Source organism: Mesoplodon mirus (genome assembly GCF_964341445.2).
Source record: "Mesoplodon mirus genome assembly, chromosome: 14".
NCBI classification, from domain to species: Eukaryota; Metazoa; Chordata; class Mammalia; order Artiodactyla; family Ziphiidae; genus Mesoplodon; species Mesoplodon mirus.
In genome coordinates this window covers 39762082-39775378 of record NC_138990.1, presented here as the reverse complement: position 1 = coordinate 39775378, position 13297 = coordinate 39762082, and the positions used below count along the sequence as shown (strand labels likewise).

General features: G+C 48.4%; 1 protein-coding gene across 1 annotated transcript; it reads right to left on the bottom strand.

Annotated features, from left to right (window-relative positions):
* Positions 1-6869: 6869 nt before the first annotated feature.
* RHOB (ras homolog family member B) lies at positions 6870-9341 on the bottom strand. The gene has a single exon (XM_082641815.1). The coding sequence runs from the start codon at positions 8947-8949 to the stop codon at positions 8359-8361; it is 591 nt and encodes a 196-aa protein (XP_082497941.1). The 5' UTR covers positions 8950-9341; the 3' UTR covers positions 6870-8358.
* Positions 9342-13297: the final 3956 nt, after the last annotated feature.

Sequence of the window (13297 nt, the reverse complement as noted above, 5' to 3'; positions counted from 1 at the left end):
ATGGATGGAACCTCCCATTTACAGAGCCAGCCTGGTTATGCGACCAGATCTCACACTTTCCCATATTTGGCCGTTACAGACAAGTGTGTATTTTACAAGTGACTTTTTTTAGCACTCATATAAATAATACTTTTTATTCTGTCAGAATCCCATTTATAAGCTCTCCAGAATTAAATAGCACATGCATTCCTGCATTCCTCTTAGGTGCCTCCAGAAGGTTTCGATTGTTTATCCAAAGGTTAAACAAGTTCTGGAATCAAATGAAATCAATCATTAACAAAGTGATGAGAAACTTGCTTCTGGGAACATTTGTTTCTTCCCTTTTCAGGATTGAAGGGAGGAGAAAAATAGCTCCAAATGACAGCCAGAGGACAGAGGTCACATAGAGTGATAAAAACTCAAGGCCTAGTTGCATAGCCCTTAGAATTGTGCTTTCAGTGTTGTATGAAAGGAGAGAAGGTTAGAACTCCCCTTGACAAGGATGGAAGAGGCCCTTGGGACTGACAACACACATACGGTTAAGGCACTGCCACCTACTTTGTGGCATCTAACTATTGTTTTGTGAATTGGGAGATTGGGATTGACATACACACACTATTGATACTGTGTATAAAATACATAACTAATGAGAACCTGCTGAAGAGCACAGGGAACTCTACTCAATGCTCTGTGGTGACCTAAATGGGAAGGAAATCCAAAAAAGAGCGGATCTGTGTCTACGTAGAGCTGACACACTTTGCTGGACAGTAGAAACTAACACAACATTGTAAAACAACTCTACTCTGATAAAAATTTAAAAAATATATATATATATATAAAGAGATCCTGAAAAATCAAAAGAAAGAAAAAAGAAAAAGAGAAGAAAAGAATTGTGCTTTTGGATCATGGTTTCTAAAATGAAAAACATGGCCAGTTGTGCCAGGCTCCCAACCCAGAAGCCAAAACTGCCCAGCTTCTTCTGATGCTCGAAGCTCAGCCCCGACATCAACCAACCGCTGAGTACTGCTAGTCCCCCAGGTGACCCTGCAGAGGGTGGCCTGCAGCCCCAGGAATGTGCTTCCACTGCCTGCTCATCTCAGGATCACTGGGAGGACTTCCCCAGAGATCTCTCCGGGCCTGAGTACCCAGAGAGATATTCTGCAGGAGTGGGGTCCACAGAAGGCCTTCCCTCAGCTGGTGTTGTCAGCGCCCAAAGCCTGGCCTCACAGGAGCACTTTCTTAACTTCCCTGGACTCAGCCCCTGCGCCAAAAACAGTTGGTTACTTGTCATTGCTGTGTCACACATAACTCATGTCAAAACAGAGCGATTTACCTGCTTGATTCCAAGCATGCAGTATCGGAGGACTGTTGGACCCTCCATGCAGCCCAGTCATTTTTTAACTGACCTTCCTCTCATTCCCCATAGCAGCTGTTCCCAGCCTTTGTCACTTCCTTGGGTCTCTTAAAAGTTGGCACTCCCTAAATTTCTGTCCTTTCTTTAATCGATTCATTCATTCTACTACTACTTATTGAGATCCTAGATGTGCCAAGCACCTGCTGAGCAGTAGAGACACAGCAGTGATGGAGCAGACGTGGCCTCTACGCTCATCGTGGAGATTAGAACCTGACTTACAATCTCCTCTCACTCCACACGCTCTTCCTGGATCATCTCGTTCCTTCTCCAAGGCTTCTGTTGCCACCTGTGCCCTCATGGCTCCCACTTTGCTCAGCTGACCCATAAACCCACCCAACTGTGTGCCAGACAGTATCTCATGGTTAGCAATGAGGAAACCAATCTCATAAAGAGGGATGGTTGAGTACCACAATGACGACTCTTATCCCAGGATGCCTTTATCCTGGTGATACTTGCTCTGATCCCAGCTCAAATCACCAGGATGGAAACCCTCAGAAGTGCTGCGTCTTTTTCCCACCTCCCTAGACATGGATGATATTCTTCCCAATTCGAGCAGAAGTCTCCCTCCCTCCCCATACCCCATCACCACCCAGCAATACCTTAAATTCACCTAGAATGGGTCCTCAGAGAGAGCAAGGAACTCCTTCCTTGGTGCATAAGGTCTACTTTCTAAGACCACAATTCCTAACCCACGACTTGCTTCTTCCAAGGAAGGTTGATCTGATGAAGGTCTCCTCCCATATAGATGAGACTTCTCTCATCTGTATAGATTATGGCCTTTCCTCATCTTTCCTCATGACCTGAATGGGACACAATAGTCTAACTCTGTAAAGAAATTACACAGATTTTAGTGTAAGTGGGAAGGTGAGGAGAATGAGAAGGACAGTATTTATATCCAAAGGTACCTCAGACTCAATGTATATAAAACCAAAATCAACATGTCCTTCTGGGCCCTCCCTCCAAAACTGCTCATCTTCTGCTTATTCTCATCTTAAATAATGGCATCAGCATCCTCACAGTCACCCACACCAGAATCCTGGTGGTCAGCCCCCAACTCCGATTCCCACACCTTCTACCTCCTGAATGTCTTTCCAATGTGCCCTCTCCTCCCCTGTTGGTGCCTTAATTCAGGCCTTCTCATCTCTACCTGGACCAGGGCAAAGTCTTCCTCACTGATCTTTGACCTCCAGTTTTCCCCTCTCCATCCAATCCATCCTCCACACTGCATTCAGGGTGGTTTTTCTCAAATCATCATCCCACTACATATGTAAGTTTGTTGTGCTGGAGCCAGACTGCCTGGGTTTTCAAATCCATATGAGTTTTGTGACCCTGAGCAAGTTATCTAACCTCTTACAGCTCAGTTTCCTCATCAGTAATTGAGAATAATAGCACCGACCTCAAAGTCATCACGGAGGATTGTGGTAGGCAGCTTCGAAAATGGCTCCAATGACCCCACCTTCTGCCATGAATGCCCCTGGGTAATGCCCTCCCATTGAGTGTGGGCTGGACCCCATTACTTGCTTCTAATAAAAAGAATACAGCAAAAGCAATGGGATGTTACTTCCAAGATTAAGTTATAAAAGATTTTGACTTCTGCCTTGCCCACACTGTCTCTCTCTGGCTCTTCTCTCTCGTTTGCTGTGGTGAAGCAAGCTTCCATGTTGGACTGCCCTATGGAGAGGCCCACGTGGCAAGGAGCTCAAAGGAGGCCTTGGCCAGTGAGGAACTGAATCCTACCAGCAACCATAAGAGTGGGCTGGGGAGCAGACCCTTCCCCAGTCAAGCCTGGAGACCGATCAAGCCACAGCCAACACCTTGACTACAGTTTCAGGAGAGACCCTGAGCCAGAGGACTCTGCTAAGCTGTGCCTGGATTCCTGACTCACAGAAATGGTGAAGAAATAAATGTTCTAAACCACTAAGTTTGGGGATAATTTGTTATACAATGATAGATAATTAATACACACATAAACCAATACAGATGAAGAGCTTAGAACAGTGTCTGATGCCTACATTAGCTATTGTCATCATCATCATTATTATTACTTGTGCAGACACACATAGAGATTGAAAGCTCTGTGAAGGGAGGGACCATGCCTGCCTATTTGTCTACTGAGTCCCAAGCTCCTAGCACAGTGCCAGGCACAGAGTTCTTTAGTCAACAATAAATATTTGGAAGGAATGAACTGGGGTCCTCTAGACAGCTCTTACCTCCCAGCCCAGGAAAGGGGCTGCTGAGAGTTGAAGGAGCAGCCTGAGTACCCACTTTCTCCCCCCAGCTAGAAGATGGACCAAGTAAAGTGGTTAAGTTCTGTCCCCCAACAAGCTGGAGTACGAGGTCCCTTTGTGGTGTCACAGCCTCCTTGAGCCCAGGCTGCATGTTTCCCAGGAACACAATTATCACAAAGCTAGCCCTTGTGTCTGCCCCCCATCCCTGGGAGGCACAGAGAAAACAATGCAACCGTCATCACCAACCTTCTAGCCCGGCCTGTGTGTGGACAGGGAGGGCCGGGGAGAGGCTGTTTGACTTGGCTGGGTAACGTCATTTTTCTTGACTGAAGAAATGTATACCAGAAGGGCTAAAAGTAGAGGGTAGTTCTCACCCAAGAGAGCTTTATTCCCCAGAGGCCAGGCCCCACAGTAATATAAAGAAGCTGTGTCTTTCATCTGCACATCGCCCACTCCTGCTTTAAGACTTAGGTCAGGGCCTCCCTGGTGGCGCAGTGGTTGAGAGTCCGCCTGCCGATGCAGGGGATACGGGTTCGTGCCCCGGTCTGGGAGGATCCCACATGCCGCGGAGCGGCTGGGCCCGCGAGCCATGGCCGCTGGGCCTGCGCATCCGGAGCCTGTGCTCCGCAACGGGAGAGGCCACAACAGTGAGAGGCCCGCATACCGTAAAAAGAAAAAAAAAAAAAAAAAAGACTTAGGTCAAATGTCTCCTCTTCCATGACATCCTCCCCACCTTCCCCTGGGCTCCTGTTGTGCCCTGGGCCTAACGCCCCCATTTGAGCATGCTCAGTGAATGCATTCCCAGAACTGCCTGGCCCACCAGGCAAGGATTGTGTCCTGTTTGCTTTTGTATCCCTTGTCTCAGCAGAGCAGAGTGCTGTTGCGTTCTGAATTCGGAATGGCAGAAAGAAATCTCTAGAAGGGCATTAAACCCCCTGTTGCACAAGAATGTAGAGAAGAGAAGATAGGGGTTATGTATGGGTCATCCTGGGAGGGAAATTCTCTGAAAGTGCTGTGCTCTTTAAGGTAGGGCAGTCGGGGCTACAGGGCACTACACCCTCAGCCTCGGGAATGTGATTTACTTTCCTGCTGAAACGACCTCCCTCCTCTGTGCGATGACATGAACTCTCCTTTATTCTAAGCCAGTGGTTCTCAAAGTGTGGTCCCCAGACCAGCAGCATCAGCATCACTTGGTCCCCACCCCGGACATACTGATCAGAGACTTTGGAAGCTAGGCCCAGCCATCTGCGTTTTAACCAGCCCTCCATGTGCTTCTAATGCATGCTTAAGTTAGAAAACCACTGTTCTAAGTACACTGAAACACATGTGAAAAAGACCCTAGAAATACAATCCAGATTGATTTCAAATTAAGATTAAACAAGAACCCAAGCCAATGCCCCTTGCTACGAAATGCCCAGGATCAATGAAACACCCCACTATTATCCACGAAACCATTCAACAGGCAATTAAACGAACTCAGCGCATTTATTTTAAATGTGCAAAATGAATTTTCATATCCTAAGAGTAACACCAGATGTTTTACCTCTTTTTTCCTAATTGATTTTCCAGCCTACAGCAATTCGTCTTTATATTTTCCAGTTGGATCTAATGCAGCAAGAAGAGTGTGTTCCGGCAGGATTATTAAATGCCATGCATTTTAAAACAAGCATAACCCAGGCTGCCATGTGTCACCTGGCTTGTTGTCTTCCTAAAATTAAAAAAAAAAAAAAAAAAAGGCAGCTATGGGTACCAGGCAGATTTGAGCAGGCAGGAAACCCAGAAAAGGCCCTTTTGGGGGCTGGGACTCCAGGCTCTTGGCTGGTTGCAAAGCTGAGTACTGGGCATTGAGCCCAAGCTTGAGATCTTCACAGAGTCCTGCACTCCCTGGTACCAAAGGATGTGCAAGCTGTAAAACTTGCAAATCAACATTTTGTTTTTCTGTGGAAATTTTTGCCTTTAAAATGAAGAAGAAAAAGTAGGCTGAGGGCTAGAGGTGAGAGAGGCCAGGAGCTGAGGAAAGGATGAGGCAGTGCCTTAGAGAAGCCAACCTGGTTGGACCCTCTCCTTGCTCTGTGCCTGGAGCTGCCCAGACAATTCCCCTCTGTCGGCCAATGAGCCTGGCTGTGCAGGAGGCCCTGTTAATGTTTTGTTTTGTTTTGTTTTTTAAGTGGGTGAAAAGTCACCAGCAACCAGGCTTGCCTCACTCAACAAAAGCTCTTGGGAGTCTAAGGAAAGACAGGGAAACAGAAGCCTCAAGTTTTAAAGCAAAGGGATTCAAAAGGGGCCTTCTCTGCTTCTGCCTGGAGGAGGTGGGCTGGCGGGGGCGGGGGCGGGCAGTGGCCACAGGCAACGAAGGGCTAGAAACCCAGAAAATGTTGATTCCAAAAACAAAAACCACGCCTTTGGTAGTTGGGAAAGGTTGGCAGTATCTGCTACCTTTCCTCGAAGCTGCTGAGGCTGGCAGATTTGAGCCATCATACCTGTAGCGGGATTTTAATACGGTCTCTGAAGATAAATCTGCTTGTCTGGTTCCGGGACCCACTGCAGCAGGTTAACTGTCTGAAATTAGAGCTCATCATGATTCCACGTCAAAGTGTGCCTGCCCCAACTTTCAATAACAGCCACCCAAAACCTCGTGTTCTGTCCGTAATGCGGCCACTCCTGGCACTTGGAATAAAGCATTTTAGGCTCCATATAGACCTTCAGATGAAACTTCAACGATAGAAGAATCAGCCTCTGATCTGGGTTCTCCCCAACTTCCACCCAGGAGCTCAAGCCAGAGATAACACCCTACAATCTCAGGGGGTATTGTGTAACCCCATGAGGATGTGAAGGGAACCCAGGAACCAGTCTTTTAGACAGAGAGTCTGGTCCCACACCGGCGATCAACAACAACAACAAAAAAGTCATCTAAATTTTAAATGCACAAAGGACACCTTTCCAAGTTTCAAAGAATAGGAAGCAAAGGCCCCATAATAGACTTCGACACAAGTGCTTAAGACATACAAACAGTACATGTTAGGTCAAAGGTTTGGGCACTGAGTGCTGGGGCAACCTCTGGGACTGGGGATGGGAGGAACCTGGTCTCCCATGGCCACGCAACCCCACACGTCCTCGAAGGGATTTCATCCCCATTTCCTACGAACACTATGAGGGAAACTGAGCTGGTGGGACCTCCACTGCAGAATTCTGCCCTTGCCCCCAAATTCACAAGAATATTTTTACACATTATTAAACCACAGGAGCCATTTTATAAATGTCATCATCATAGTCTTTTAATATTTTACATAAAAAACTGTATACACAGCTTATAGAACTTTTATGTAAACATCATAAGCTCACCACTTTGTCATTTGTCAGTTTATTGAAAAAATAAAAAACAAGACAACAATTTAGTAGAAGTACCACTGGATGGGGAAGGGAGGGGGAGAAAAGAGACACTAGGGGCAGGTTTACTCTCTGTACAGAGATGCAGAGAAAATTTCACACAGCTTTAGAGACTGCCTTGTGGGGAAAAAAGAAAAAAAAAGGTTTTAGATAGGCTCTAACACTTGTTACTGCCCTTTCTCCAAAGAGTGCGCATACCTGCACAAATAAAATCGCAAAACAGAACAGTGTTGCCACTTTTTTCAAAAGAAAAAAAATTAGTGGTTTTTCTTCTCCTTGTTTTTTAAAAGTCATCATTTTTTTAAAAACATCAGAAGTAGATGAGGTTACAGTGTACAAGTGTGGTCAGAATGCTACTGTCTTATGCAAATGACAAGTGCATTAAATGTCAAACAATGAAACAATTGTGCAAAGAATTCTTCCACCCCCCCCACCAAAAAAACCCACCTAAGTTTTAGCCTTTAAATAAATCAAATAACATCAGTTTCTTGGACTGAACGATATTCACTTGTAGGACAGGCACAAAGTTCGCTTATGGCAAAAACGACCTGCAGCACACTTTCCCTCCTCCTGTCTGTGTCTGGTGAGGGGGTTCGCAGGGGGGCGAGGGGGGGCTGGCCCGCAGGAGCCATGAGTCTAGAAGCTGTGTCCTCTCATCACCAAGTCGGCTGCAAACGTCTTCCCCAGGGTTTGGAAAGATGGCCAAGTCTTGTTCGTGCTGGGATGGACGCCTGACCCAGGCTGGGCCGGAGCTGTTCCAGCGCCCCGTCACTCCACCAACCACCACCATTAAATAACACCATCCTACCTCCGAAAATAAAATTATATCTATATTTATATAACACCCCATCCTCCCCAGCCCTCCCCTCCCGCAGTTCCCGAGGTCTATGTTACAGACAGGGGATAGCAGGCGCTCGCTGGTTATGGACGAACATCTGATGGGGCGCGGCCGCACCCCGGTGCCAAGCTCGTCTCCGGGAGGCAGAGGCGGGCATGGGGTGAAAACCCGGCGGCGGGGAGTCGAACATACACACAGCCACACACTCTGAAGAGGCTTGACTCTTCAGTAAAGGGTGGTGAGGGGACCCTTGGCACTCAGCGGGGCGGCCAGGCCTGTGCAACACAGCCGGACGCACAGACACTTGGAAAGCGGGCGCCCGGTGCCTACCACGCGGATTCCCGGCGCCAGAGCCTGAGCCGCCGGGCCACGTCTGCCGGGGCTGAAGGCAGACACCAGGCAGTCCGGTGGGGTCCTTGGGGCACGCGGGTCTCCCCTTCCCCGGGCTCGTGGGGGCTGGGCCCGGGAGGGGGAGGCGCGCCGGCAGGGGCAGGCGGGGCGGGCGCGGCCCCTCATAGCACCTTGCAGCAGTTGATGCAGCCGTTCTGGGAGCCGTAGCGCTTCTGCAGCGCGGCGCGCGTGGCCGTCTCGAAGACCTCGCGCACGCCCTCCTTGGTCTTGGCGGAGCACTCGAGGTAGTCGTAGGCTTGGATGCGCACGGCCATGGCGCGGCCGTCATCCGTGCGCACCGGTTCCTGCTTCATGCGCGCCAGCTCTGTGCGGACGTGCTCGTCGCTGCGTAGGTCTTTCTTGTTGGCCACCAGGATGATGGGCACGTTGGGGCAGAAGTGCTTCACCTCGGGCACCCACTTCTCGGGGATGTTCTCCAGCGAATCCGGGCTGTCCACCGAGAAGCACATGAGGATCACGTCGGTGTCCGGGTAGGAGAGTGGCCGCAGGCGGTCGTAGTCCTCCTGGCCCGCCGTGTCCCATAGCGCCAGCTCCACCTGCTTGCCGTCCACCTCGATGTCGGCCACATAGTTCTCGAAGACGGTGGGCACGTACACCTCGGGGAACTCGTCCTTACTGAACACGATCAGCAGGCACGTCTTGCCGCACGCGCCGTCGCCCACCACCACCAGCTTCTTGCGGATGGCCGCCATGAGCGGGCCGGGCCCGGGCAGCAGGAGGGGGCCCGCGAACGCCTCGCTGCCGTCCCGCTCGCCGCTCACTGCTCACCGCGGGCTGCGCGCTAGGGGAAAGGATTGCTAGCTGCACCCAGGCCCCGGGGTGGCGCGTTCTCTCGCTGTGATCGGGCTGCCGCGGCGGGGTAGGTGGGGGCGCCGGGGCATAGGGCGCGCCGTGCGTCTCCGCGCTGCTCTGAAGCGGTGGCCGCTTGCCTCGTCCCGGGCCCGGAATCGGCGCCTTTGTGCGCAAAAAGTGGCTAGAGCAGCGGACCCGGCCTAGCTCCCTCGCGGGTCTCTCTAGGCCTCAGCAAACGTACAAAAAAACCACACGATCGCAGCCAGACTGCGGTGGCAGATGCGGGCTGCGGCCCCAGCGCCCGCTATTTAAAGAGTTCGGGGACTTTCTTAATATAGCCGCCCAATGGGAAGCAAACCGACTGAGCTCATCGCTGCGGAGCTTGGCTCTGATTGGCCGTCCGCTGCAGCCCAGGGGCGGGGCCGGGCGAGCTTGATTGACGGCCCAGGCCGCCGGGCTGGGAGAGGCGGCGACTGGGGAGTCTTAACGCCGCGGCGGCTGGCCCTGCGGGGCTCGGGCGGCACCTGGGTTTCCGTCTTTGCCGCAGCTTGTGCGCGTGAAGCGGGAGGGCTGGAGCTAGCTGCCCGGAGCCCGCGGAGCCTGGACGAGCGGTTCCGAGAGAGGCGGCACTTTGCGGGCCGTTGATGACTCCCTCCTACTCAAAATTGTCCCCTTGCTTCTCAAACTCCCAGCGGGTGGTCGGACCTGTGGGGGAGGGAGCGGCTCCTTTAATGTGGTTTTGTTTTTAAATACACATACACACACGCACACGCACACACACAGAGGCACACATATACACACACACACACGTTTGATTCCAAGCAAGGTTGTCGGGGTTTTTTGTTTTTAATTCAGAAGCGGCCCCTCCCCTGGTCGAGTCTGCCGCCCCCATCCTCCACCCGGTACTCGCCCTGAGCCCTGGGTTTGGATCTCCGAGAGGGTGGCTGTAAGCTGGGTAGGTCTGGGCCCAGCCTCTGGCTCTAACAAGTCCTGCCTCCTACCCCCTTCTCGGCACCCAGCCTAGGTCCCTAGGTGAAGATTGGGGGAAGGAGGAGCAGTGAAAAGCGAAGGTCGAGGCTGGTTGCAGAACTTCAGGTCCACTTGGAGGAAGTTACCGGGCAGAAAAAGGCAGACTCAGCCCTGGTGTGGCAGGATTCATTCGGATCCTGGTCATAAGGTTGAGAACTGTCTGGAGGAAATAGTACAATAAAATCCAGCCACCCCACACCCCATTGGGCAAGAATAGGCTGCGGCGCCAGGGAGTGGCAGGAGAAATTGCAGGCTGGGCCACAGCAGATTAGTGTGTGGTGGGGTGCTAGATCCCTAGGCTTCTGCTCCCACCAGGACTTAATTCATCTATTCCTTGAATTCTGCAGGAGATGACACCTATGTCTGAGCTAGAAGAACCTAAGCCAATGGATCTCAATCGACAGAAGAGGTGGGAAGGGGGAGGGGGGGAGGGAGAATCTTCCAGGAAGGAGGGGACAGCTTGAACAAAAGCAGAGATGTGGGAAAGAGTAGGACCAATTCTAGAACAGGGAATAGCTTAGTGTGGCTGCCCTCGGTGGAGAGAGAGAGCGGTGAAACTCAGGACGGAGGCCAGTCATGGAGGAACCAACTACCCAGGTTGGGCCATATCTATTCTGGAGGCAGTGGGATGCTTACTGGCTTTTCAGAAAGGAGAGACCCACTACATCATGATGAGGTTATTGCCTCATATTTCTGCCTCCCCCTCTGACTGGAAGCTGTTGGAGGGCCTGGATTCTGTCTTATCTCAGCATCTTGAAGCCCTAGCACAATGCCTGGCCCTATGCCAGAATCAGTAAACGACTGTGGAGAATTCGCCTAAATGCTCAGGAACTCAGCTGGAACTTTCTGGAGTCTCTTACCTCAGACTCCAGACTGCTTTACCAACCATCCAACCAAACCCGGGCAGCCAGCTGTAGCTGAGCCATGGTGTTTTCACACATGATTCATATGTTGAGATGTAGGTCCCCGAATGGATGCCGCAGATATAATCAGGTCAAATATGGCATTAGTGCCAGTAACCCCCAGAGCCCATCCTCATTCAAGTGACCAAAACCGCTTCCCTCACATTGGATTATCTCCACTACAATGCCTAACGTTTTTGTTTTTTTGATTTTGTTTTTCAGATCTAAGGAACTGAACTGTCAGTAAGTAAATAATTTCTCCAAGTGGAATCCTGTGGGAGAAAGTAAGTGGGTTTTTTTTCTTTTCTTTTCCTTCTTTTTTTTTTTTTTTTTTTTGGATCATTTGTTTAGGGCTCCAATCTAGCAACTTTTTCTTTTCTTTTCTTTTAATTTCAGTTTGCCTGTTAGAAAAATCTAAAATTTTCTTCCTTTAATCAAAACCTTTTATAGCTGTATTGTTAACACTGCTTTCCTTTATCTTAATATAGCTTGGGAATCTTGGCTATGTCCTTAAGCTTCAAATATGAAGAAAGTATCAAACAATTAAAGTTTTGTACCATGTATTTGTTTAAAAACTGGAATACAAAGAATCAGGAAGAGGGATTCAATTCACTCATTTCCTGACTCTCAGACATATTATATGAGGTGTTCCAAGCTTGAATCTCAATATTGCAGTAATTTCTAAAAATATTCAGTTGGTAAATTATGCCAAAGTAAACAAGTAGAAAAATCCATATTCTGCAGCAGCTTCTTTTCATGGTCTTCATTTTCATGTCCAGGATCCTTTGACAAGCTCTGTGAAGACTGGCTACTTCAAATACTGTACCACTCACGGGATAAACTCTCCCAAACTAGGGGATGTGCTTAATGGCCTCCTCACTGCCTCTGCTCTGCCTTCACAATACACTGGCAAAGGGCAAGGATAAAACTGACTTGTCAAGGAGAGCAAATCATTTTAATAGTTAACTTTAGTAACCTATATAGATTCGTTGTATGACAGATACCCACACTAGTGAGAGAGGGAAGTTATCCTTCAGACAAAAGGGAGATGTTAATCTACCTCCAATCTTCCTTCAGCTTTATTTATTTGGCCTTTTTTTGTCCAGTCTCCTACAGATCTCCTGTAATTCACCCCCCAACTCTTCGGAGACAAGACCAGCCAGAGACTGGAGTGTTCATTAGATTTTAGTGCCACCTTGTGGCAATCTTTACAGGGTTTTTTTTTTTAACATATATATATAATTATATTTAAATGTTTTATAAATATCTTCTATATATTATATATATGATTATATAAAATTTATCTAGCCAAAAAGCATGCATTTTATGACTATTTTTATTTTAAGATGTTTCACAGGATGTAAAACCCCTATTTGTTTCACAAGCAGCTTCTTTAGAAATTCTTCACATACATATTTATACACACATAGAACTTTTTTCATATACACTTAAAAAATTTAATTAATTCCTTCCTAGTTAAATAGTAACTTCTAAAAGAGATTAGAAGAGATAACAGCTGTGGAACCTTACTAATTTATATAACACTGGACTTTCTTTTAACCTAATTACAATGTACAGAAAGTTGTAAAACAACTTGAACTGCAAAAATCATCTGCTTTCTTCCCCCCAGTTAAGAAAGCCATTATTGGATAATCTGGTATAACTGGAAGTAATAATAATTCACTTACCAATAAGCATTTACTGGAAACCAGCAATACCATAGACATTCCTGGCAGTCATTTAATTTTTAAATTATTTCTAATTTAAGCAAGTAGCTTAGGGTCTCTAGGAAAATTGTCAACCTTCCTTCTCAATGCGATGAGTTTTAAACAGGGAAAGGCTCTTCTAGACCGAACCATACTATTTCACATGGAAAAACCGAAGTGGTCCCATATGGTCCGTTTGGACCCATTCAGCCATGAGTTACATAGCTGAGCCTTCAAACTGCTTTCTGGGGTCTTCAAGCTGTAAGCAACAGCAATTCAAACATCCCTCCCCTGTCCCGAGATTGTGACCCAGTTTGACCCAGGCCTAAGGCAGAGAGGCTGTGCTCACAGGAGAATCACCATAGCTAGAATGTTAAACTTTGGAATGTAGGCATTGAACTCTGATCAGACTCCCTGTCTGTCCAGCCCAGGGTCATGCTAAGGGGAGTTGGCAGTGGGCAACAGGGCCTAGCTCCTGATCACTCTAAAACTGCACCATCCAATCCAGTAGCCGATAGCCACGTGTGAAATCCTGCTGATACCACTAAAGAACCATTTTCAATGTTATGTAATTTTAATAAATTTAAATTTAAAAGCTGATATTCATGGTA